Raw genomic sequence first — 27149 nt, forward strand, 5'->3', positions numbered from 1 at the left:
GCGTTTTCACTGAAAACGCAACGTGGTCTCGTCTAAACGGAAGGCCAAAACGCAACGAAATGTTTGCGGAATTGACCGTTTTCGGCGTCATGTAAACGGGGCCTAAGTCCTGCAGAGGTTCCAGGCCTTTTTTCCATCTCTTCCTGCTTCCCTCTTTAGACTCCCTGTCCATGCTCTGAGAGCAGACTCATCCTTTCTTTAACCAAAGCTCAGCAGCTCGTCACTGGATCAGATATGAGTCCAAAGATTGTTCCTGGATTCATCACTGCTCTAACATTTTCTAGTCCTGTTTTTGTCTCCTTCCATAAAACAGCAGCACACGATCCCTGCTCTAAGAGGTTGGATGTTTAAAGGAGGTTAATTCTGAAGCTTAGCCGCAGCACATTAGAGTCCTAATAACAGCTCTGTAAATAAGGAGGAGGACCTTAGAGTCATTAGCTCTTTAATGTGAGTCTCCTCTGATGAAGCCTCTCAGTCTTTATCGAGGTGAGGAAGAGGAAGGTCCCTGTGAGGATGTTTCTAAGCACTGATCATTTTCCACTTAGAGCTGAAGAGCCCATCTCATGTGATCATTTCTCCATGAGGGCTGCTGATGCTTTAAGATGATGGAGCCGTGGTTCTCTGAAGGACTCCTGTTTGTTTTGAGTGACAGTCAGACAACACAGTCCAATTTTCACCCCAGACTTCTCATCAAGTTTCCAATTTGCAGAAATGTGTGAGCTAACAGCTGGAGAGAGTCACCTTTGGATTGGCTCCGACCTCAGGGGGACAGATGTGAGCGTAACACACGCGCGGGGAAAGTTTCTGTCTCAGAGTGGATGTGCTGCTTTTGTGTTTGTTATCAGAGCGCTCTGACTGTATCACGCTCTGTAGTTAGGACGGATCAGTGCGCTGCCTTATCACCCCTCTTACATTAGCTCAGTGCTTCCTCCTCCTCCTCCTCCTCCTCCTCCTCCTCCTCTACACCATTACCTGAGTCCATCTCCACCTCCTTACTCTGCCGATGTCTATCAGCCTGATAAGTGCTGTGGCTCTGCCGTATGCAGAGCCACAGGGAGGGAGGTCCACTGAGGTAAGCATATTCCAGTCATGTGTACTCAGTGAGAGCTAATCAATGGTAGGCTAACTCTCTGTAATGGCCCACCCGCACAGCTAAAGCCAGTGCTGAGCCAGAGAAATGACACTTTCTGTCCTCCTGACCTTTTCACAGGGAGACGCTCACAGCCCGGCCCCCAGAGACCAGGAGGCTGAGGGGGAGTTAACGTCCAGTTAAAAAGGTGTCACTGTAATGAAATAACATCTGAACACAACTGTTGAAAACAAGTCCAGATCTATTCAGATGTGTAGTCTCTGTTTACTCAGCTAATTCAACCCCTCAGAGCCCAGACAGTTATGGGGGGGGATTTCTTTTTAGCCCCTTTGTTCCCCCCACAGAAGCTTTGTATGATTTACAGCTCACACAAATCCCCTTTTCTCTCCCTCCTATTTATTAAACTCTTATTTTTAGCCTCTGTCTTAAACATTTTGTTTTTAGCTGCTGTCTCTTTAAGGCTTCCTGCTCCTCAACCCCCTTCAGTCTTACTGGCCAGCCCATTAGAGGCCTGTTTGGGGTGGAGCTATGAGCAGATCTTAGTGTTTGAGGTCCTGCCCCTCCTCTATAGTTTAACTTTGCCTCAAAATGATGCACACATCTCTTTTTCTTTCTTGGAATACCGTATTGACCCGAAAATAAGACAAGTTTTTTTTTTTTTATCCATGAAAATAATGTGAAAGGGGGGGTCTTCTTTTAATCGGGGTCTAACCATTAGCCATGGTTACATGAGGAGTTTTTCGTCTTTCCGAATGGAATCTTTCGGAATGACTTTTCTTAAACTAATAGTATACATGGAAAGAAATATTCCAATCTCTGGTCTACATGCGCCGCTGTAATCAAACAGAATAGTCAATGGGGCATGTGCAGAAAAACGTAAACATCAAAGATTTATCAAAGCTGGAGGACGACAGTTTGTTTATCACGGTGTTGCAATACTCCGTATTGTGAGTTTGTCGTCCGTCCAGTATTGAAATTGTTTTCATTTCTTTCAAAGTTTGGATCAAAAACAAACTTTCTGCAGCAGTCCAGTGCTGACAGCTCGCCGCCATTTTTAAAGTTGAGGAACGTCTCTCGTTGTGTCTTACGTCATATCTGAGCGTGCTCTGAAAGAACGCACCCTTACAACTTTTCATTTGAGTGGATAAATGATATCTCAATAGGTTTGGGGAAAGGAATATTCCTCCCCTGTGAAACCGATTAAACGTCCACTCAGATTGGCGCTTTTCTTTCAGAATGAGGTGTATACAAAGGTTAAATTCTTTCCGTTTGAGCAAATAAACCGAATGCAAGCGGAATATTTGGGTCCATGTATATGTGGCTAGTGACACATGCTGATAGTTGTCAAGGGTCACTACACGACCCCAACAGCAGAGGGCGCCAGCATTTTGTAAAGCCAGTGACCTCGCTGTGACTGAGGTCATCTGTCAATCACAGCTGAGACGCAGTGACAGGAGCTTTGGACAGGAGAAGAGAAACGGAGAGGCACGGTGATTGTCTAGAGTGAAGTGGACCAAAAGCTGGGCGAGTTAACAGACAGCTGAGGCAGAGTTATGATGCTAATGTTAGGATAACTGTATCAGGGTCAATACAGTAGTAGCTGCATGATAAACAGTAACATGTACCATTGCAGTAAGACAGAACACGCTAAAATTATATACAAACAGAAAATGTAGGGGGACGGGGAAAAGCTAATCAGATGATGATACAGACCACACTGCCCTCATGTGTTTCGGAGGAGTACTGCAAAGTGGCATAGACATCCATGGGGAGGTTTAAACCAGGTTTAACTAAGTGAGGATTTCATTTTGTGTTGTAGTACACAAATACTGATGAGTGCTGGTGGTGGCAAAGTGAAATATGACTCTGTGAGGTCTGGATGATGAAGACACCCGTTCCTAATCAAACGTCTACCTGTACGTGTGTGTGTGTGTGTGTGTGTGTGTGTGTGTGTGTGTGTGTGTGTGTGTGTGTGTGTGTGTGTGTGTGTGTGTGTGTGTGCATTTCTCTGAGATCTGCCTGCATGAATAGAGAGGCTCTGTATTTCTTTCAGCTGAGTTGAGCAGAGGAGCAGCGTGCAGAATATTAACTAAAGAGAATGGTAGAAGGGATTGTGTGTGTGTGTTCACTGTACTGGTGTGTGTGTGTGTGTGTGTGTGGGGGGGGGGTGTTCAGGATTCAGCTCTGCAGCCAGAGGATTGGAGGGACCTTCACCTCAGCTCTCACCATGACACATGCAGGAATAAAGGGAGTTTAGTGGTCCTGTCTCCATGGAGGTTATTGGCGTGCTTATTTAAGCGTTTGTCCCCAGAGATCACATCGCCTTTTTTCCTGCAGCTTTTTATTTTCCCGTCTGAAATAATGAGGCCGGGGGACGGCTGGAGCCCCTGACAAGTCGTGACAATTAAAAGAGAATCTCATCGCGGGTTTTATTGTCATCTCGTCACCTCGCTGTCTGTCTGTTGGTACGATGATGAAAAAGAATGATCACAAGGCTGCCTGTCACGACGGTTTACCTATAACACCCACCTGGCTCTGTTTGAGGCAGGGTTTGAGATTTAAAGAAGGGTTATATGAGTTACTGAGTTTATAACCTACAGTAGAAAGAGTCAGCCTGATCCCAGACTGAAGAGTCTGCCAGAATGAAGCTTCATGGGGTTGAGTTATGAGGCGCTTTGAGCAGTTTGGAGCAAAATGTGCTGAAACTGTTAAAAAAAAAGAGACCCATCAAAACAGAAGTGTCCTCCAAACAGTGGCTGTCTCTAACAGGTGATAAACACTTTTTAAAGTGGAGGAAAACAAATATCTCAAAGGAGAGCTGCAAAGTTCGAGGGCGCGTCTCTTGAATGTGTCCCCTCTTCTTCCCAGGACACGCTGGAGATGTGTGCCAAGGAGAACGAGTTTAAGGGCATCCTGTTCGCTCTGTGCTACTTCCACGCCGTGGTGGCCGAGCGGAGGAAGTTTGGTCCTCAGGGCTGGAACAGGTCGTACCCCTTCAACACCGGAGACCTCACCATCTCCATCAACGTCCTCTACAACTACCTGGAGGCCAATCCAAAGGTAGACGGTTTCTGTTGGTCTTTAGTCCTCCGCAGAGGATCACAGAACAGCTCTGTGAGATCCCAACAAGTGACCTCTGCTGAGCTCATCGTCTTCTCTGTGTCCAACACTCAGGTTCCTTTCGATGACCTGCGCTACCTGTTTGGTGAGATCATGTACGGGGGCCACATCACAGACGACTGGGACCGCCGTTTGTGTCGGACGTACCTGGAGGAGTTTATAAAGCCGGATATGATGGAGGGGGAGCTGTACCTGGCGCCAGGGTTCCCCCTGCCTGGAAACATGGACTACAAAAGCTACCACCAGGTGAGGAGCCTGACCCCACTGTGGGCCAATAAAGATTGTCAATGTCCTCAGTCTTTATGATTAGTGATGTTCATGACTTTACAGATCAAAGAGATATAAAGAATCTGGAGAAATTACATCCAGAGAGCAAACGTCCCTCTGTGGCTCTGAGGGATCATTCATGTTGTGGACTTTGAAGGTTTAGATTACAGCAGAGTCCCTGCAAGTGTGTTTTGGGGTCTCCAGGAGACTTGTGTTCGTGTGTGTCCTCCTGCAGCTTAACTCTGCTTTAATATTGCTAAAATTGAATCACTATAATTAAAAGCTCCTTCCTCCATCTATATTCCCTGAGTACTGCGGAGAGCTCTGCGACTCAATGCTAAATCAATAACAGCTAAACTCTTCCCATATGGGTCCTGGGGACAGAACAGATTGTAGTTTGAGTTACATAAATATTTCTCAGAGGTGGAGCCGCTCTGTGGGCGGAGAGAAAGCGCCAGGAAGTCTGAGTCTGACAGACTTTAATGTTAGCAAACAGAAACATTATGAAACCATGAAACAGGGAGAGACGAGTGACATGGAAATGAGAAGAAACTTCAGCAGGTTACAGAAGAGATTGTGGCTTTACCTTAAGACCACACAAGAGGAGAGTTTAGACTGATTTTACAGGTCCCATATTCTGCTCCTTTTCTGCAGTTTAATATGGATCATTGATGTCTTCATGAAATGGTAGTAACATGTTTTGGTTCAAAAAGCCAATAAATCAAGCACAGCAGCATTGTTTCCAGGCTCTCACAGCCCCTCTGTTCAGAACGCTCTGATTTAGTGGGCGTGACCTTCATATGTAAATGAGCCACCGCTGATACCGCCCCGCTCTTTAGCGTCACCGAGAGCGGCGCCACGAGCTCCGAGTGCACAATGTTTAGAAAACAGCGAAGCTCGTTTACCGTATCATTACAAGCTAAAACAACAGGCTAACTGCAGCTAAAGTTAGCATCCTGAAGCCAACACAGAGACAGGGGGGCCACTGAGGAAAAGCTCTTACATCTGCTCCACGGCACATGGCATTTAAAATACTCACCTTTCCAGGGTCTGAGATTTGTTGGAGGATGGTTGGTAATGTGCCTGGATTCAGGACCAGTCTATTGGCTAGCCCTCTGTTGTACTGTCCAAAGTTGGAAAAGCAGTCGGCCGTGAAGTGACTAGCACACACATGCACAGTTTTACTGAGTGTAGCTGGAACATTTCCTTGATAAATGAACTCTAGACACTTAGTTTTGTCTTCTTCCAAGATGGGAAGCTTGTGAACAGAACTATGTGGCTGTTTGCAGCCAAAAACAGAGCAGTGATGGCTCTTCAACTTCGGCATTCTCCTCCCCTCTGCTGGAGAGATTTCTCTCCAGCAGCTGGGAGGGGGTATCTGCTCCGGTGGACCAATCAGGTCAGAATTGCTCCTGATTGGTCACAAAAGGGAATCGCTGACGTTGGCAAACCCCCAAAATCCAAACAGCTCGTTTTAGGTCAGGATTTTATATTCACAAGCACTACTAAGTACAGGTTTTGTCATTAAACATCACATTTTGTGGGCTGAGAGGAAAGACAAAGAGCCACAAATTTCACTTAAGGACTTAATAAAGTGATTTTTGCAGAATATGGGACCTTTAACATCACACACTAAGACCATGTCCGCATGTAGAGGGGTATCTGGGAAACCTCATATTTTAAACATTTAGGCCTGTCATCCATACCAACCCACAGTTTGACGTCACTAAAAAACATGTTTTCTGAAAACTGGTTTTGTGGGCTCATGTTTACGTCAGGAAGCAGAGTTTTTGGTTCTCAAACATCACAGCTGAATGACTGGGGCTCATTCTGATTGGCTGGCACAGCTTTCACATCATGATTTAGGCCAAGACTTCACAGACCTGAGATCTCACAGAGTCTCACATGTTAAAACGTGACTTCAGAAGACTAACAGCCCAGAGTTAGCAGCACCCTGATCTCACCCTCATTACAAAATAAGAAGTCGTGCACGGCCTGGATGTTTCTGCTCTGCTCTAAAAGCCAAAAATAAGACATGTTCTCCTCAGAAATGAAAATATAAACACCACCGAACATGCTGTGGTCATTCCAGATTGGGATTTGAAGGGATTGCTTTTATTCTGGCAGAAGGAACCAGCTTCACTGGTGTCTCTTAAGGAAAACTGACAACTGCCAACATATCTATGAATAACAGCGGTTCAGAAAATGTGTTCAGGCAGACAGTCCAGATCTCCCCATGAGGTCCCCAGGGAGGCAGAGCGACTGTGGAGTATGACTGGTATTTAATTTTCCCTCAGCCCGGGCGCTGCTCGGCGGGCACATCCAGGCTGTCAGCGTGTGACTCGGGAGAGAAGGGCTGGAGTGTTTTACATCGGGCTGTCAGCACACGGCCCAGCTCAGGGCTGAGTGCTGGAGATTTGGCCACAGAACAGGGGCTGTTAAGGCCTGCGGGTCCCCGGGGGTCTGTTAGGCCAGCGCCTCCCTCACAGCCATCTGGAGCAAACAGTATATTTAGGAGAGGAGAAGGCTGGAAGAGGCACAAAGAGGAGGAGTGACTCAGCACTTTCACTCCTCTTTCAACAACATACAGGTGTGAGCAATCAGGAGACGTGAGCCAGCACGTTCAGGATCAAATACGCCGACTACAAAGTGCTTCTGAATTAAAGGCCAATATATTCCCATCAGAACTTTCATCAGGACATCATGATTAGAGGAGCTTTTTGATTTCATCTAAGTGCCCCACTGAAAGCTGCCTTTCTCAGCTGGGTTTCCACTTTCATCTGCACAAACTTAAAAGCATATTGATATTCATTATGGAGCAGCAGATGGATAACGCCACGTTTCCTTCCCCTTGTTATGGTCATTAACAGCCTGTCAATTGATCCCGGGTGTTTGAATCTCACCCAGAAATATCTGCTGGTTTCTACAGCTCCTCTCTGCTCCTTTGTCAGCAGAACTTTAGAGGAAACACCTGAGAGCAGGAGATGACTTTGGTACTTTTCCTGTCAGGAAGGAACAGGAGATGAGAATCTCTGAGCTATTAATACATGATTATCTGAGTTGGAATCAGAATTTGAGCTGAAACATGGGTCTTTTCAGGTCAGCATCCTGCATCCAGAGAGGGCTGGTGAGTCCAACTAGCACAGGGAATTAAACTGTTACTGAAGGAGGAACAACAGGCCAGACTCTGTCGAGGAAGCCAAATAAAGTCATTAACAGAGATTTTGTGTCCTCATGTGACTCTTCTTCCCCAGTACATCGATGACACTCTACCTGCCGAGTCGCCCTACCTGTACGGCCTCCATCCCAACGCTGAGATCGGCTTCCTCACCCAAACATCCGAGAAGCTTTTCCGCACCGTGCTGGAGATGCAGCCCAGAGACGGAGGAGCTGGGGAGGGAGGAGGGACAACACGAGAGGAAAAGGTGACGGATGAACAGTGTTTGCTGCATGTTGCACTTTTTTGACTGCTTGTTGTTTAAAATGTTCCTGAAGCTGCTATTTTTTACAAGGACACAAACAAATCACATCTTACATTTCATACATGGTGAAATCGGACACACTGTACCATGCTTAAGCACGCTTCATCCTTTTAGTCCAGATCGTTTGGCCAGTGTGACCACAAGTGTGCTGTGCTTGAGCACGATTCACTTCTCCGCTTTGGAGAGGTGGGCTTCAGCACCGTTTACCTCATGCACGAGCACAAGTACGCGAATAGCATGTGTGATCCATGACATATGATCACTGCAAACACACCTCTCAACAACTAGTTTAAACAATAGAGGGGTGTTAGCAAGCTATGTCTAACCAGAATGACTTACCATAAACCAAAAACCAAAGGCTCCATCAGGATCCAGATCCATATTTCACGATGAGCTTAATGTGTCTTTATTGCTACTATTCATTGAATCTGGATACGAACTTCTGTTTCTCTTTGGACTGTGAGCTGAGGCCTATAGCTCGAAGCTGGATTAGCTCTTAGAGAGATAACTTCCCGGATTAGTTTCGGGTTTTCCGCACTACGAATGTGGATCTCTTTTTATCCAGACACGGCCCAACATTTTTTCTTATGGGCTGTGAACAAACAATATCTTACTGATCATCATAACTGAGACATTGTCAGGGAAAAGTAGAAATGTGTGCAAATGGAATCTTTCATACTGACAACTTTGAAGGATGTTTTTATATTTATTTTTATTTGCTCCCAAGTCCTTTTTTCCCCACTGCTATTGCATCTGCAATACAAACTGCCTACAATGAGCGTTTTCCTTGGGATTTGTAGGAAAGTGGACTCTTTCTAATTATGAGGTTGGATATGATGCTGATCACACACACACTGACTGACAACATGAATGAATAAGGACCTAACTGTCTGTGTCGTCACACGATGAGATAGGTCTATTAATATCAGCATTTTGGAAATGTACGTATTCACAGAGTCGGCAAATTTTTGCCAGCAATCCCTCCGGCTTCTCGCGGCTGCAGTCGTATTGCTCCTGGCCTGGATTATACTGCGGTACTCCTCGTATTTTTGCAGGATTATATGCTGCTCCCCCCCTGTAAAGTAGGCTGCTCTCCTCTCCATTGTGGAAAATGCTCCGGGGCCGCTAACCACGCCCATTTTATGTGTGCGCGCACAGATCCCAGCCAGATTCACTTATCAAGTTGATAACGAGCTTCGTAGTACAGCAGATCTGGATGACAGAGATCCGGTGAAGTTCAGCGAGTTGTCGCTGAGTTATCCTGGATGACTTAATCCAGCTTCGTAGTACAGGCTCAGGTCTAAAAGATCCACAGCCAGTCTCTATGAATGAACCAGAAACATGTTGCTCTTAGTCTCAGTTTTTGACCTTTATGTCAGGAGTGTCCAGGGAAAAACACAGAGGAAGGCCCAAAACTCATAAATTCAAAAACTCAAAACCAAAAAGCACAAGAAAACTCACAGGAGAAACTAAGACCCACAGGAAGCACATAAGACTGCAACAGCGTACAATGACCCAACAAAGAGCACATGGAACGCAGAGACTATATAGATTGGGGGATGGTCAGCACAGGTGTGAAACAAGACACAAGGTAAAACACATGAGCAGCAATCAACAAGGAGGGAAACACAAGGAGAACCAAACCAACACAGGGAAACTAAAGACAAAGACTAAATACATTAAAAACACTAAAACACTAAAGAAAACCACAAAAAGACATCCACATGACAAGAACCAAATCAAGACCACAAGGAACACAAACTAAGGACAAAAACAGGAAACACAGAACACTGAAGAATAACTAAGATTAACACAGGTGACGCAGAAACACAAGACAAGCACAGAATTACACAGAATCACAAGAGTTCAAACACAAGAAAACCCAGAAATATACAAACCAAAAAAAACATCAATTTCATTCCTGAAAATGTGACACGGCTGGTGTTTCATTAAAGATGTAGATCTGTGGTTCTGAGCCATGTGTGCACGCATGCATCTGTGCTGACAGAGCCCGCAGCAGTTCACTGAGGTTTATGTGGGAAACATGGCAGCATTTGAACTCCAGCTCTGATTCTAATAGGATTTCCAGTGTTGAAAAGTCAAGCCTGCCTGCATGCCAGCTACTCTGTAAAGCAGAACCTTCCACAGAGTCGACTCTCTCTCTCTAAACCCGGGCTCCAGGAACAAATCTTAAATGTGTGATGACAACAGGTGACATTTCTGTCACTGCTGCACACTGAAGTGAAAATAAATTGCGGGCCAACTGTTCGGGGCCTCTGACAGCACCCGGGGTGATTTTTACAGGGATGGCATTTTCTGGTGCATTTTCTGGTTCAGCTCTGCTCTGAAATGAAGCTTATTTGAGTGTAAAAGCTCAAACAAATACTCTGTGAGAAAGAGTGCAGCTTTGCAAACTCCTTCAGCAGAGCATGTGACACTTTTTTAATCTCATAAATCAGGTTGGTGCTGTTGGAGTCGCAGCTTTGTTTAGAGGTAAGGTGAGGTTTCTGTGCTCTGGAAAAGGCAGAAAAGTGTTGATTTAAAGCTTTTGTAGCTGCTACTATCAGCTTGTTTTTCTTTATATCACCCCTGGTTCCATGTTTTCACCTTTCCTTCCATTTTGCTGTGTCACAGAGTGGTTTTTATTCAGCATGTGATACGTTTCAGGTTCTTAATTTACAGCAATGACTTCCACTCTGACAATATCCCCGAGGTTAACCCCAATCTGTCAGAGTTAAGTGTTAATCATCCTTTCTCTGGAATAAAAATACCTTTAAGGTGCAGCGCGCAGTATTTATCAGCATTTATCAGAACAAACTGAGTCTGTATTCACCTGAATAGACCACTTTATGACCTACATCATCATAATACTGTGTGTGCTTACTCTGGCAACTGAAGCAGCATTTAGCTCCATTCATTCAGTTATCACTCTTTAAACTGAATCGTCAGCAGCATAAAAATGTCTGTTGTTCTGTGGTCAGCTGTCAGAAAAATTTCTCCACTGTGGAGTCAACTTCTATCCAGTAAGAGATCATTCAGTGTTTTGGAGTAAAGAGTAACCTTGCTAACTGGAGACCTTTTATTTAGCTGAACATGTCAGTTATAGTGGGCACACTTTACACTGAAACACCACAGCTGTGAGTTATTAGCACTTAAATGTAGGGTCTGCAGGATAAAAAATAGAAAGTCAATTTTTTCAGGTATAATCCTGTTCCAGCGTCTCCTCTGGGCCTCTCTTCATGTGTGTCAGTGTCTGTGTCTGCCTCAACCCCCTCCTCTGCCTGGATGTTAATGTTTTGGCCGTGTCGGGACATTTCTTGGTGGAGAGTAAGCGGTGTTACATTGGCCAATCATAGAGCACCTAGGGCACAAGTGACTTTGCATGGTGCCTAGCGAATGGAAGAAGCTAATCAGAGCAGCTATGGTAGTGGTCATAGCACAGAGGAACAAAAACAACCAAAGTGAAACCAAACCCCAAACAGAGTTAGCTTTCTGCTAACCAGGTGTCAAATACTCATGATTTGCTTGTGCTAACATGACAAGTCAGGTGCACCTGAAATGTATCATCATGAACAGATGAAGTCTGACCATGAAATTATTTATTTGATATGTACGTCAGATATTACTCAATAACCCTGTTATTCTGAAAAAAGTTTCTTCTGCTGTAGCCAAAGGTTTAGGGGGGAAACAGATTATTTCAGCCTGTTTTTGCCATCTGCCTGAACTTGTATCCCCCTCCAGATGGACAGATGAAGCCTGACCATCAAATGATTTATCTTATATGTACATCAGATAGTACTCGATAACTCCTGTTATTATGACAATTTTTTTTTAGCCTTGGCTGCTGATGTGTTGTCACTGCAACTCTGTCACTGTTCAATAAGAAAAATTAAACAGCACATAAAACCTAAGAATTTACATTTTCGTTGAGATTTGGTTCATCACAGTTATCACAAGCATGTGACATAGCCTCGCAGAGCAAAACAACAGCAAAATGCTTGACAGCAAACTCCTTGAGTTTTTGCCAAAGTCAAAAAATCCCTGTGCTTTCCATCAGTCACAGTGTTCTGGCTCACTAAACTCCTTAAAAAAAATCATATTTATTATTTTTTCTTCTTTTAATTTGCTCAGCCAACACTTTCACAGGATGTGCAGTCATCATAACCAGATGTTACAAATTCCAGTTTATGCACTGCTGGAAAAAGGGGCCAAAGCACTCCATCAAGCCTTTCAAAGCATTTTACAGCCATAACAACAAAATATGTCTGGAGCATTTTTAGCCTCAGCAGGTAAAGGGCTTAAATGTGCATCTGTATTAGCCTCAGTTTATCAACCAGGTTTAACTGTAAATAAGACACATTTACTTCTTTTTTATGTTACTTTTCAGGCTTTTTCTGCTTTTAACCAGAGAGGAGAGGGCAGGGGATAGAGTGGGCAACAACGTGGGAAAACTTTGTGGAGTTCATTAACAGCCGGTCGGAGTCGAGGTTATGACTGAAGAAAAACGCGACACAGTAAACAAAGAACAATGGAAAACATCCGGCAACTCGTCCTCTTTGTGATTGGCATGTGGCTCTTTGAGACACAGAACAATCAAGCTTTGTTTCAGAAAAGACTATGTGCCACCAGGAGAAATACAGCAGTCACTGTCACACAGGAAGTGAAGATTCTTTCCACCAATCAACAGACTGCAGTTTTGTAGCTCCACCTTCCAGGATCTGATCGGTCAAGTCTGGCACCCCCATGAACCAAACCAAACTGAACTGCTTGGTGGAAACAGGGCTTTACATCCATCAAACTGTTGGTTATGATCACTAGAAATTCTACATACAGTTTTTCAAAACATAACAATGATGGACGATCATACTCATCACAGGAGCTTCTTGTCCTTCATGGCCACCGTCTCTTTGCTGACAGTGCTTTAAAGATGGCTGCTGTTGCGTTTATTCTGAGGATTTGATCATCTGTGTGATTCAGTGAAAGAAGAAGCAACTTTAAAAACAGACTTTCCTTTTTCTCTGGCTGTGAAAAACACATCTGAGGTTTTATTTATCTGCGTGACACCAGGACTCTGCCCTTTACCTGAAATAAGACAGATTCACTGAAGTTCAACTGGTGGTATAACTCCCTCACGCACCCTGAGTGTGTGCTGTACAGGGTGTGTGTGTGTATGTGTGTGTGTGTGTGCTTCTGAGTGTATTAAAACGTGTGACCTTTCCCGCTCAGAGGTCTGGATGCTCCTGTCTGAACCAATGACAGCTGTGCAGAGCTGCTAACCAGGCTCACTCAGTATTCCGCGCGCTCTGCGGCTGCCAAACACAGATCAGATATTTGAACTGAAAAATCCATAGATATGATGACCTCATATCCTTTGTTCGGCACCTAATCCCCTGATTGATCGCCAGCGCTGCTAGCCTTGGGAAAATGTTGACACGGACGTTAGCTTTCATCACTTACCCACAAAAATATGATGTGAGCATTGATTTTCCAGAGGGATCAGACTGTTACTGAAAACAAGGAGCTGCCTTGCAAAATATGTCTTCATGAATATTAATGTGAGCATCTTCTTCAAACTGTTACAGTTCCTCAGACTGTCACAGTTATCAGACACAGATTTAACCAATCTCTCCCAGTCTTTACTCCAACCTGTTCTTCTTTCTCTCCTCTCGTCTTTAATCATCAGTCAAACAGCTCAGACATCACTTCTTCCTGCCTTTCTCTGATTCTGACAGCTTCACTCCTTCTTCAGGTGCGTGAGGCGCTTGAGGAAATCATGGAGAAGCTTCCAGAGGAGTTCAACATGGCTGAGCTGCTGGGCAAGGCGGAGGAGAGGACTCCCTTCCAGGTGGTGGCGCTGCAGGAGTGTGAGCGCATGAACGTGTTGACGCAGGAGATCAGGCGCTCGCTGCGAGAGCTCAACCTTGGACTGAAGGTGAGGGGACACTCATGAGCAGAGAGGAAACATACAGTGTGTCATAGGGATGGGTGTCAAAAACCAGTTCCTAGTGAGAATCCCATCCACATCAATAGCCTTTATGCTTAAGAATTCCCTTATCAATTCTTTACACTATGCTAGAGCTTCTGGACCTTACGTCAACTAGTCTGCCACAGCTATCTTGGCTTTGCAGATGATAACAGTTTCCGTAGAAAACTCTGATTCAGGATTTTCAGCTTGAAGTTTTACTGAAGAACTAATCGCACAAAGAAATGAACATTACTCTCTCACAGGAGATTTCCATTCAACATGGTGTAGACCTTATCCCTCAAAAATTATACAAAAGAAACAACGGTAGCTTGATGCTCATGTATATGGGAAATTGCATTAGTATGCTAGATGTTAAGGACATACATACATTGGTATAACTTTGGCCTCAGAATAAAATTTAAATTTTCATCACAGAAACAGACAACAATTTGTCTTTGTGAACAATACTGAAAAATCCAAATGTTACAATACGAGCAGGTAAATGAAAGAAAAGTTAGGTGCAGGCTCATGGCTGGCTTGATAAGTATGGCAAGGTTCCAAACTGCTTGGAATAATGCTATAACCACTTCAGGACACTAGATGGCCCACTTCAGTCAGTAACATAAAACAAAACAGCACATCAACATCACGTGATGTGCGCTTTAGATTTCATATTCATTCACTCATTAACTCAGTAAAATGTTGACACAGAAAACCTGTAAAGCTACTTTTTGTACAGAGAAAATTCAAGGGAGGAATTGATAGGGAAATCAATAAAGAATCAAGTCAATAGAATAGAATAGAATAGAATAGAATAGAAAATAACAGATTTTCATTGTCATTGTAACAAGTACAATCAAATTGAAGTCACAGCAGCAATCAAGAAAACAAAAGTAAGAAAGTTTATAGAAAGTTCAACAAGTTCCATAAGAAAATAGATGCTGACAACTTGTCCATCATTGTCCAGTTCAGCCAGTCTCCACCTCCACAGGGTCCAGGACTGAGCTTCTTCAGTCATGCTCCATTTCTGTCTCCTAGATCCTGTCTGCCCTCAGCAGCTGAAGCTCTTCCAATGTGGTGTTGGTGTCTGATGTTAGCTTCGTTAGTCATGTCTGTGAATAGCATGATACTGGTATTCCCTCTGGTGCTAGGTTAGCACCACTAGCTTGTCCATCTTGTTGGAGATAGATCTTACATTCCCAATAACGATGGATGGAGGAACTGGTCCTTGTCATCACCTCTTAGCTCTCACCTGAGAACCTGCACATCGTCCTCACCTCCTTCTCTTCACCTTGTGGGAAACATCTGGCCTTACACCAGTTAGCATTGACATGCTACAGGCTGCTGACAGCTGAGTTCACATGTAAACAATGCAGCTTTGGTTACATGTAAGATCTCCAGACAAACACAAGAGAAAAGTAGTGAAAATATCACTGAAGACACAAAAAGTTTGGTGTCCATGACCAACAAATGAGTCATTTACAGTAATGATCTACTCCAAATACAAAGAAGATGAAAAAGAGACGGAAAAAACTTACAAGAAACGGACAAAGAAGAGAGAACTGTTGCAAAAGGCAGCCATAGTCAACATGGCAGCGCCTTGCCATGCATCTCTAGTGTGCAATCACTCATCTATCTAAACTCAAACTGCTTTAAATCATAGAAAAATGGATCAGAGCTCTTTATGAACATCCCTTTCTGATATCTTTCTATCGTCTTTACCACAACTTTTCTCTGGGTTCAAAGTTTCTTAGGACTGACCCATGAATCCATCGGTTATTCCTGCATCACAGGGCTCGGAGGGCGGTTTGTGGGCGTGGGAAGTCAATGGGGGTTCAATTTCTAATTTTCCCACCTGAGGCCCTCTAACAGGTTAATCTGGACTGTGACCTTTTTTCTTCTTATTGCGGCAGAGTTAGAAAACCACAGAGGGACGGGTCAGGGTTTGTTTGTTCAGAGACTGGATAGAAACATTAAATCCTAAAGGTCTGAGAGCTGAAGCCACTTGATGCAGAGGATAACGTCAGATTCAGGAGATTCCAGGAATCTTTGAGTGTCTGCTTCACGTCTGACCTTCCCTCCCCCTCCTCCTCCTCCTCCTCCTCATCATTGGCTCTATATCCTTTGTGTTGAAGCTTTAGTTTAATTTCCAGGTTCCTGAATGTTTCAGTCTGTTTAAACCTGTAGTTTGAAGTGACGTCAGATGCAGGTTAAAATTACAGAGCTGCACAGAGTAAATATCACTTCCCTCCTCTCTCTGTAATTCTTCCCTGTTTGAATAAAGTGTTTTGTTTCCTGGCTTGTTTAGAAACCTCTGGAAACAACGTAAATCAAGATCCAATCTGTAAAAACACAGCTCAGCGGGGATTGTGCTACGAGTTAAGTAGCTAAACAAATAAACTGTTCATCCAAATCCATCACACAACCCTCAATTATCATCAACCCCTATGATTCACGCCACATCAGCGGCTCTGCTCCTCTCTGACAGGCGGCTGCGTTAATATTCCTGAAGAACTGAACCTTCCTCTCTGTTTGTGTCAGGAACCGGGTCTTTAGAGTGACTCAGAGACTCAGAGAACTGAGATGTCTGCACGCTGTGTGTCGAGCTGCCTGAGTCGTGTGTTAACAACAAATGAGAGGAGAGAAAAGAGGGGTGGGGGAGGGGAGGTGTTGAAGCGTTTGTCAGGAGTTATGAGGCTTCGATCTCCCAACACTACAAGCCTCAATAAATTGGCTCAGTGATTTAAAAGGCGTGTGGACTGTTGTAGCAGCAAATGGAATCATATTTTGTCTTTATGGAGGAAAGAAGAGGAGCTATGAGGATGTTAGCCTTGGTGAGAGAGATGGAGCTGCTTCATCCTGCAGAGGTGTGTGTCCAGATGTGACGGATCAGGATCGCACTGGAAGTGACAGGATCACAGATGTAGATCAATCTACAGAACAATATCACCCTCATAAACAACAGTTATAATGTGCGCATGCTGCTATCTATCCATCAGCCCCTGAACCTGAAGGACAACACCGCTCTTCACCGTCTCGTTACTCTGCAACAATCTCTGAAACCATCAGCGAGCGTGTGGCGGCGATATAACCTCTGAGACCAGCAGAACATACTAACAGTTAGCAATAAAACCACACCCTGTGACTTCCTGTTCCTTGCGCTGCAATGTTTCCAGTCCAGTTCACGCCTTAAGAAGCAACCATGTGTTCAGATCAGAGAGGGGGCTTGTCTGGATGTTAGTCTATAGAGAGATTTGGTTCCTCCTACTTTTGCTCTCCATACAGACTGTTTCTCCATCTGATCCATTCTCCTCTGACTCAAAAAAGAAATATCCTTTAAAGGTAGAGTCTGCAGAATTTCCCTGAAAAATTACATTTTACAGGAATAATCCTGCTCAATCGTTCTTCTAGGCCTCTCAACATGTGTGTCAGTGTCAGTGTCTGCTTCAACCCCCTCCTCTGTCTGTATGATGACGTTTTGGTTGTGTTGGGAAGTTTCTAGGCAGAGAGGCAGTGTGGTTACCTTAGCCAATGACAGTGTTTAGAAGAAGCTGATTAGAGCAGCTACGATAGTGGATAGTAGGACAAAGAGCAACGTGAGTTAGCTTTCTGCTAACCAGGTATGCGTCAAATACTCATGATTAGCTTGTGCTAACATGCCAAGTCAGGTGCACGGCCCTTGAGTCTCTCTCACGTAGAAACGTGATGCTACAGGTGGTTGCTGGGCTAGTGAGTGTGTTCACGTAGTAACAGTTGGAGGCTGTGGGTGTGTGCTGCTGCTGGCACTGAGCCAAGGAGGAGGAGCCCAATTTGAATGTTGTGTTTACTCACACGTCAAAAAAAATACAGAGCCAATCCGCAGACACAGCACATGTGATATATCATGGGCTTCCTTTCTCACAGCTATCGGGTGCCTGTCAGTCACATGATCAGAGCTGTGTCTCTGATTGGATGATCATACTTTCGGCAGCCAGCTTCAAGAGGTTTCTAAATGAACTGCCGCTTTTAGCACTTCAGCTTAGGCTTCATTTTTCAAAACCAGATGTTGCCCCTTGGTTCAGATCAAGAGAGAGGAGGTGTCCAGGGTGTCTGCCTGTAGAAAGAAACCCTGCTCAAATCACCAACCATGGAGCCAGGATGTCCTCATGCTGGTTTTGTTCCTCCTGTTTTTGCTCTCCACACAGACTGTTTGGCCTGCTGGTCCATCCTCCTCTGGCTTAAAACAGATACAATCTGTAATAATACTGCTGCAGCGTCTCCTCCTGGCCTCCTTAAAGCCTGCTCCTGGTCCCTGATGGCGTGCTTCATGTTTATGTATGCATCACTTCTTTCTCAGGCCTTGTTAACACTCCACACCTTTTGCAGCTGAGAGATGTCACCTCCAATGTTTGGCTGCTGATGCAAACAGCTAGTGACAGGTTGAACTCCTGCTTCCTCCCTATGATGAAAATTCATATCAACCAAGAAGTTTTGTGTCTGAGGCAGCATCAGTCTGAGCAGTTAATGAAAATAGATTTAGTACAGATGATCAGACAGAGGAAGAGAGACCATCATAAAGCAGTTTGTCAGTCAGCAGACACTGCAGTGTTAGAGGGTCAGTGTGTAAGTGTTACACTGTGATGACATTTTAACCGCGTGCAAACACCCAAAGGTTCATGTTTGCTTCATGATCTGAGAGCAGCTGTGAGAGAACAAAAACAGCCAAACACTCCGACCACAGACTGATAAAAAGACATGGATGCAGCTCAGGAGTCTAAGAAACCTACAGTTTATCACGTCCAGCAGTGAGAGACTCCTCTTTAGAAAAAAAAAAGTCAGATTTTATTGGAAATACATTTCTGTTTAGAATTCTACATCAAATCTGTTGGGAGTTTGGGGTTTTAGTACTCTCGGTTTGTAGTCTGAATAGTATCAACTGTTCAGCTTCCAGCAGACTCTGGCATCTTCAGGTAAAACAGTGTGTACGGAGAGGAGGAAAGAAGTCCAGTGTAGAGGTCCTGGCTCTCATGGTAGGTGCTCTGAGGAGGATTTTTGAAAAGGATCTTTGTTATGGAAAATCAAACTGGTATGTCTGGGCAGCTGGGAGCTACCTGCTGCATGGTCCAGGGCTAGCCATTTTTTTCTCTAGCTTTCACACCACACATTGTTTATTTCTATAAAAGCTGAAATTATTATTATTATTATAACTGTACGTATTATTATTTTATTTATTATTATTTTAATTCGTTATTTTGGGGGGCTTCTGTGCCTTTAGTCAGAAAGAGGAGGGCAGTGGACAGAGTAGGAAACAGGGTGAGAGTGGGGAGTGACATGTGGGAAAGAGACCACAGTCTGGATAGGAACCCAGGCCACCTCATGGGGCACGACCATAACCACTAAGCCATCTGCGCTCCAAATTAACTTTACACCATTAAAAAACTAAATACATTATATTTGGATATCAGAAAGATAATACTAAGAAAAAAGTTATGAAAGATGATCTGGAAATTGAGCGAGTTAACAAGAATACATTTTTGGGTGTATGTCGCAGGTAATACGCAGCCATCTTTAATTTGCTGGAGCTTTGATGCATAAATTCAGTGTAGGGAAGATTGAGCAGCACAGGGAGCCATGACCGGAAACTACCTAAAAAGACCCAGAGACTTTCAAAATAAAACAGTCAAAATCAGTTTGTATTTGTCTTGACTACGATGATAAAAGGACAGAATGAGTGGAGCCAGACCAGGAGTCAACAGTTTTGAGGTGTTACAGCCCAACATGAATGAAGAGAGAAGAGCAGAATGAAGAGATTGGAGAGGGAAGAGCAGGAACGCCTCAGTCTGTGACTCCAGCTGTCTGTCAGTCATACAGCTTGTTGGACTGACAGACAGTCGGTGTGAGTTGACAAATGCAGTCAAGACGCAATGGAACAGAGCTGGACTGCAGACTTATCTGGTGTATAAGAGGTGTATTTGTTTGAAAGTTTGGGGAGAACATTACAAACAATCACATATCCTTTTTTTTTTTTGCTTTGAATATCTCCATATTCAAAGCAAAAAAAAGGATAGCTTGCACACAAACGATCTTAATCTACAGGCTCTAAATTTTATGAACTTGTGAATTTGAGAATTTGCCTCACTGAAGTTCAAAGTATGAAATGACATGCTACCAGTTATTTTTTTGTCCAGTTCAGAGAGTGTGAGCATGAACTGAGGGGAGCTGTGTGTTTACAGAAACAAAGAGCAGATCAAATGTTAAAGATGTGTTTCAGTGAGGGAGGATAATCTGTGGATTGGATTAGACACAGAGATGACAGAATGTCAAACACATGGTAGATTGAAAAATGTCATGTGGTACAGAAACATGTGAAAGCAAAAGGGTCTATGTATGATAAGTTAGTGTTAAGTTATGTTTATCTCATTGTTTCATGTACGTCTGAAAGAAGCTGAGTCAAAGATGAATTTCGAAAAGGAAGGTGAAATAAAGGAAGGCTTCAGCAGAAAAAGAATGAACTCAGCGTTTGTTCATTTGTTAATCTTTCTCTTTAATGTGTTAATGAGTCTTTATTTTTAAAGTGACTAAACCAAACTGAATGGATTGTTTCTGATACTGACAATCCACCTTTCCTCTTAGGGAGAGCTCACCATGACCAGCGACATGGAGAGCCTCCAGAACGCCATCTTTCTAGACATGGTCCCTGACAGCTGGACTAAGCGGGCGTACCCTTCTGAGTCGGGCCTGGCTCTGTGGTTCACGGACCTGCTAGCCAGGATCAGGGAGCTGGAGGTCTGGTCAGCTGACTTCGTCTTACCCTCTGTGGTGTGGCTGGCCGGCTTCTTCAACCCTCAGTCCTTCCTCACCGCCATCATGCAGGCCATGGCTCGCAGGTAGAGCTGCTTTAAAACTGGGAAGATAATGATCCATCCCAGCTTTAAGGGTTCAACTGATCATGTGTGACACGGTGTCCTCTGTGACAGGAACGAGTGGCCTCTGGACAGGATGAGCCTGCAGTGTGACGTCACCAAGAAGAACCGTGAAGACTTCTCCATGCCGCCGCGCGAGGGAGCCTACGTCCACGGGCTGTTCATGGAGGGAGCACGCTGGGACACACAGGTACACGAGGCGTTCACTGATTTCTGTTTCAGCTGACAGACTCAGGAAACATGTCTCTCTGGGGAAACAGCGTTTAAAAGACTTTGATTCTTAGTCCTCCACAGAAACCTTCACACTGTCAGCGCAGAGCGTGAACACGAGGTGAGCTCACCTCATTATGCATCCCTAAACTGAGTCTAGTAAAGGAACTTGAATATTTTGCCCCGAGAGGACCTCTTTATTCCCTTTGTGCTTTAATTTTCTGCTTTGCATCCTGCCTGCGTTCAGCTCGCGGTGCATTACTCAGCCTCCCTGAGCGCTATCTATCTCCATACATACAGGCTGTGTGTATGCAGCCGGCTTCAGGAGCTTCCCTGTAGACTTCTTAATTAAGGAATGTGCAGAGTGTGCACTGGAACACTTAGATCGCCCTTTGGAGGAGCACTTCCTTTTTTCTTCATTAAAGTTAGAGACACTCACAAATAGACAGGCGGACTGACAGACCAGGCTGCTCCTCTCTGTGTCCTTCCTCTTGTATTGCCCTCCACATCTTCCTCCTCTCCCTGTGCCCACTCTCTTTTTATCCCCCTCCTCTTCCTCTTCTTGGTGTCCTCCTCTGAGCCCCCAGCCCGGCTCTGTGCCCCGGGGCCCTGAGCTGCACAGAGTGAGCAGGAGGGGAAGCAGTGCTCCATCTGGACACGGTGCAGCAGAAACAGTCAGAGATTTATGATAAACTCAGTCATCTTTATTAATGAAGCTCTGCTTTTATTCAGACGGGCGTCAGACTCCAGCAGGGCAGGGTCCTGAGTGACACACCTTCAGGATGAAACACAGGGAGGATTGAGCATGTGATGAGTCAGTTAAAGCTGGCTCCAGTCTAAACCCACAGAAGCTAACAGTGTGTGGTGTTTACACAGGTATCAGAGGTATTCTTATAAAATGATTTGTCCTGACCAGCGTTGGGTAAATTACTTTAAAAAAGTAATTTGTTATAGTGACTTGTTACTTTCCCCCCAAAAAATTGAATTAATAATTGAATTACTCCTTCATAAATGTAATTAGTAACTAAGAAAAGTAATTATTACTTTACTAATTATTACTTCCATCCTGAACACTCCAGTTTTAGCCCACAGACCACTCAGCACTCACTCATATTAAATCCGCAGCTTCTGTCCTGAGTCTGTCCTCAAAAGCATCCACCCCTCTCTTTGGAGTTGGTTTGATCCAAAGACGCTGCAGGAGCTCCTCTCTGACTGCAGGTTACACAGACACACACAGGTAGCTGTGTGATATTTGTTGCTGAAAAGTTGACTTTAGCATCAGCTCTTTGTTAAAGACATGTCAACATGGTTTTTCTTGTCATTACTTGTGTGTCTGACGCTTTTCCCATATTTTATCAACAGCTCTTCTCTGCGCCTGGCTGAGAGAGCCAGATCAGATACAGAGTAACGCCTCACATTTCACTGTCGGTAACAGAAACGGCATTTTATCGATTGATAGGGTAATTAATTAGATTACCAATTACTGGAAAAAGTAACGCCTTGAGTTTCAATGCCTTTATTCCCAACACTGGTTCTGACATAGGATGAAAAACAGTGTGAGTTTCTGGTCATGATGCTGAGTCCCTGCTCGCTCATATCTAGCACATCTGGACTTGACAGAAGGTCTAGGTCAAGGATCTGAAACCTGGGGCTCTGAAGCCTCAAATTGTTTTAAAATTGATTAAATTTCTTATTTTAAAAAAATAAGTAAATAAATAAAAATGACATGTTTTTTGAAATTTGAAATGGTCTAAAATTGTTGCATTTTTAAACTTTTTTTTTTTAATTATCACAAATTTTTGATTTGGTAGTTTAAAATCTTTGCAAGTTTTTGAAATTTAAAAAAAAATGTTACTTGATTACATTTTTATTTTTATATATATTTTTGCAATTTTTTGAAATTAACTTTTTATGTAATTTGCTGATTTATTTCAAATAAAGAACTAAGATTTCCCAAGTTTAATTTAATAGATTAAAAAAATCTTGTTTAGATAATTATTCCCTGGATTTTAACTATGTAGAGAATTTAATCCACTTTATTGTCTTTATTTTGAAGGTAAAGCTTTTTATGTGGCTCCTGAATGACTTAAATCCAGCTGAGCTGAGGCAATAGGCTCCTTTGAAAGTAAAGGTTGCAGACCCCTGATCTAGGTCTGCTGATGGTGTTTTTAGTTTTGGCAGAGCCTACCAGCTCAGTTTCAGAGTGTTTAACATGGCTAGGTTCAGATAGTTCCTTCAGGAACAGCTCTAGTGTTTTTGATTTTTTCTTCTTTGCTTAATGTTCGAAAATATTATAAAATGATATTCATGGAGAGAAGTCATGTCCTGGTGGCAGCAGCATCTCTGCACCTCAAAATCAAACCCTCTAAAAATCGAGTGCTTGAGATGTAACAGGCTGAGCTAACAGCTGATCATCTCCCATCATTGGTGACATCAGAAGTCCCGCCTCTCCTGTTATTTGATTGGTCAGGAAGAGAGAAAGGTTTTCTTCTTTGTTTTCATCCTCTATGTTTTGGTCTTCTTCGCTGGTATCCTCTTCTTTTCCTCTTCCTCTTCCTTAACGTTTTTATGGCTGCTACCATGCCCAAGAATCACTTAACCCCCAGGCAGGGAAGTGTCAATCGAAATGAGCTTGGCCACGCCCACTCCATCATGAAGCATTACTGTGAATCGGTCTCAGGACTTTAAACTCTAGCATCATTTTTACGTTCTGACTGATTCAAACCTCTTGAGTTTTTGCTTTGCTGCTTTCTGACTCTGTCCACATGTTTCTGGATTAGCAAAGAGATCTCTGACTGTAGTTAAAGTGTCATTAAGCTAACTCCTAATGATCCCTCAGTGGCCCTCTCAAACACACTCATCATTCAGTTTTTATCCACACACACAGAAACTTATTGGATTTGAAACGTCTTTAAAGTTTTATAACAAATGCAGATGCAATTAGGGCTTTGTCCTCGGAGCTTTCCAAAGTCGTGCGGATTTACATTCATTCCTGAAAGTCAGTGAGCATGCATGCTGAAAGTTGTGTTTGTCAGGCGCTAAGTGTAGGAGGATTAATTAATGAGACAGACCTCTCTGTTTGGAGAGAGTGTGTTCTGAGGCAGGACAGCTCCACTTCCAACCAAACCCTGCTGACTTTCAACACTTTTCAAGGGTACCTCACTGTGTGTGTGTGTGTGTGTGTGTGTGTGTGTGTGTGTGTGTGTGTGTGTGTGTGTGTGTGTGTGTGTGTGTGTGTGTGTGTGTGTGTGTGTGTGTGTGTGTGTGTGTGTGTGTGTGTGTGTATGCATGCGTGTGTTCTGCAAACTGGGGGTCCAGCACGGCTCCAGCCAGCAAAGATTAGTCAAACAGCTCTTTTTTTGTGTCTGCAGCTGAAGAACGTTATTAAATGCAGCCTCAATGGGAAGTACAGTGTCTGGAGGAAGTTTTCACTGCACCTCAAACTAATTTAGAACTTCGCTCGGCTCTGTGAAGACTTTCTGTCTGTGCTTGACTGGCTTGTCATCCACCCCCACACTCACTCCCCCTCCCTGTCTTCTCCCCCTCCTCCCTCAGACCGGTCTGATTGTAGACGCTCGACTGAAGGAGCTCACCCCAACCATGCCGGTCATCTTCATCAGAGCAGTTCCTGTGGACAAACAGGAGAGCAGGAGCGTGTATCCGTGTCCTGTCTACAAGACCCGGCAGAGAGGACCCACCTTCGTGTGGACCTTCAACCTAAAGACCAAAGAAAACCCCTCAAAGTGGACTCTGGCAGGAGTGGCTCTGCTCCTGCAGATCTGATCTGTTTCTTTCTTGTTATGGTGCAAACAGGGTGTGAAGTTAGACTCAGTTTGGACTGTAAATATATCACTTCATGTTGTGTGTGAACACGGGGGGGGGGTCACTGCAGTTACTGTTCTGATAAACAGGATGATTTCATGTCTGCACTTTGTAATCTTTGTAATTGCTTTAATTCAAACTTTGACTGAATGTTAAGATGAAGAATGCATCTCCACCTCTTCCTGTCCTACAGGAGTGAAGCCATAACTTCTCCACGACATTCGTAGGAGTCTCTGCAGCGACAGTTCTGAAGGTTTAATGTCTCTTGTGTTGGTGTTACGTTCCTCTCCCTGTTTCTTCCCATCTCTGATAATCTGACGCACTCAGCGCTGCAGGAGCCTCATTGGTCGACGCAGCTGTCAAACATCTTTTTATGGCATCAAATAACTTCTTAAAATTAAAATTCGTATAAAAGTGAAAACAAAGAGAAATCTAGCTTTAAGTTAGAAACAGGCTTGACACACATTTGTTGGTTTTACAGTCCATGTTTATGACCTGTACTGTAGACCGTCAGCAGGGGGAGCTCTGCATGTTTTGGCTTCACTTTCAGGGAGCTGTCATGTTGTTAATCTTTGAACCACTTCAACCTGACGGGCCCAGAAAATGATTTATTTCACGATTCTTAAAGACAAAAAGAAGTCAAGAAAAAAGAAGACAAGAAAAAAAAACAATGTGGTCAAAAAATGCACTTGTCTAATTTCTTGCATTAAAACATTTTTTATTATTTCAAGAAACTATAGGAGTACATTCTCCTCACCCGACAGGCAGAGTTTTATTGAAAATAAGACATAAAGACTGGCTCAGATTTGGGTGTCTGTGATGTTGGGGTGGAAGGAGATCCCTCTTTACTCGCCTGCAGGCGTCAACAGACATCAGAGTGCTATCTAAGCTCCAGCAGACACAGATCTGTCTCCCTCTTTAATGTCTCTGTTGTTTCGGGGTGATGCAGCGTTCAGTTTTCTTTTTGTGTCACTCTGTGATTCCACTGTTTACAAAACAAATAAAAAAGTTTGCTCAAATCACTCACTGCTGCTTTATTTGGCTCTGATCAAAGTTATTAAGATTCTGATTCTTAGGGCGTGTTGGAACAATCTGATGAAGATGATGATGATGATGAGTCAGTCATGAGGAGGAGTGGAGCTGCAGCTGTTTGGGAATCTCACAGAACAAATGTTCACTCACAGGAGTTTAAGAGGAGAATCTGAACCACTTTCACTGTTTCTGGTTTCTAATTGATCCACAGTTTTTATTTCTCCGTGCCTGATCTCCACTTCCTCCCTGAAAACTTTCAGAATAAAGATGCTTTATCTGCTCTTCCCAGATTGGCTTTTATTTCCCGTCTCTGTCTGACGTATATTTCCTGTTTAAAGCCAGTTTGCAGTCATGCTCCTATCTCCAGTTTCCAGTCTGCCGGTCTCTTCCAAGTGTTCAGAGCGGCTCCCTCCTCCTCCTCTTCCTCTCTTTTCTTCTTCCTCCTCCCTGTTTGAGATTAAACAACGCTCCGAAGCAGAAAGTGTGTCGTCTCACAGAGATATCCGTCCACAGAGCGTACAGTAGACACACACACACACTCTCACTCTGCAGAATAACCCAGCTCTGCTCATGCTCTCCTCGTTCTCCTCGTTTCAGTCCAGGTTCCCCTGCGTCTCCTTTATCTGCTTATTGGAGAGCTTTAACAATGCACTCAGAGACCAGGAGGAGGAGGAGGAGAGTAATGATGCAGTGTGAGGCAATTTATGTAGAGATCCCAAATTACATCTTCAAGTGGTTTTATGAGCACGTCCTGCCCGTGCACACGTGTTCCCTGCACATGCCGCTGTGCTGCAGCAAACATGTCGGCCTGCAGAGCAGCAGCAGAATCCTCCTCTGCTCAGCTTTCAATCTCTGGACATCCTGTTTCTCTGGACTCCACCTCTCCCTCCTCACTTACTTCACCAGCTCCTTTGGCTTTAAAATATGACAGCAGAGGGACATCTCCTGCTTTCAGTTCTGCAGCTTTGGAGCTCAGGGGGACAGAGCTGGCGGGCAATGGAGTCACTTCACCCAGGAAAGGGAAACTGGGAGACCTTCCTTGTTCCAGACCTGGTGGGGAGCTGGACTGTGAGGGTTTGGTGGCTGGGCTTCAGTCTGTAGAGCCCGGTCAGGCTCAGGCTTAAGGGTCAGGTGCAAGGTGTGCTGAGGTAGGGGAGACTGGGGCATGTTGTCACACTTTTCACACCCTGATGTATTTCTTGGAATTGATACACCACATTAAAAACAAATGTGTACCAGATGGAAGACCAAAGTCTCAG

The 27149-nt window shown here is 44.1% G+C and overlaps 1 protein-coding gene across 1 annotated transcript in view; it reads left to right on the forward strand.

Moving 5' to 3' along the window:
- dnah9 (dynein, axonemal, heavy chain 9) overlaps positions 1–25837 on the forward strand; it is a 187644-nt gene extending 161807 nt beyond the window's left edge. The window contains exons 72-78 of the mRNA XM_074663038.1: positions 3959–4150; positions 4265–4456; positions 7732–7902; positions 13709–13891; positions 20537–20790; positions 20881–21016; positions 24592–25837. Of these exons, the coding sequence (XP_074519139.1) occupies positions 3959–4150; positions 4265–4456; positions 7732–7902; positions 13709–13891; positions 20537–20790; positions 20881–21016; positions 24592–24819 (1356 nt within the window). The 3' untranslated portion in view covers positions 24820–25837. The remainder of the gene's footprint in view (positions 1–3958; positions 4151–4264; positions 4457–7731; positions 7903–13708; positions 13892–20536; positions 20791–20880; positions 21017–24591) is intronic.
- Positions 25838–27149: the final 1312 nt, after the last annotated feature.

This window comes from Halichoeres trimaculatus, unplaced genomic scaffold (genome assembly GCF_033239565.1).
Source record: "Halichoeres trimaculatus isolate MK-OKI-2021-1 unplaced genomic scaffold, fHalTri1.1 fHalTri1_scaffold_23, whole genome shotgun sequence".
In the NCBI taxonomy this organism is placed as follows: Eukaryota; Metazoa; Chordata; class Actinopteri; order Labriformes; family Labridae; genus Halichoeres; species Halichoeres trimaculatus.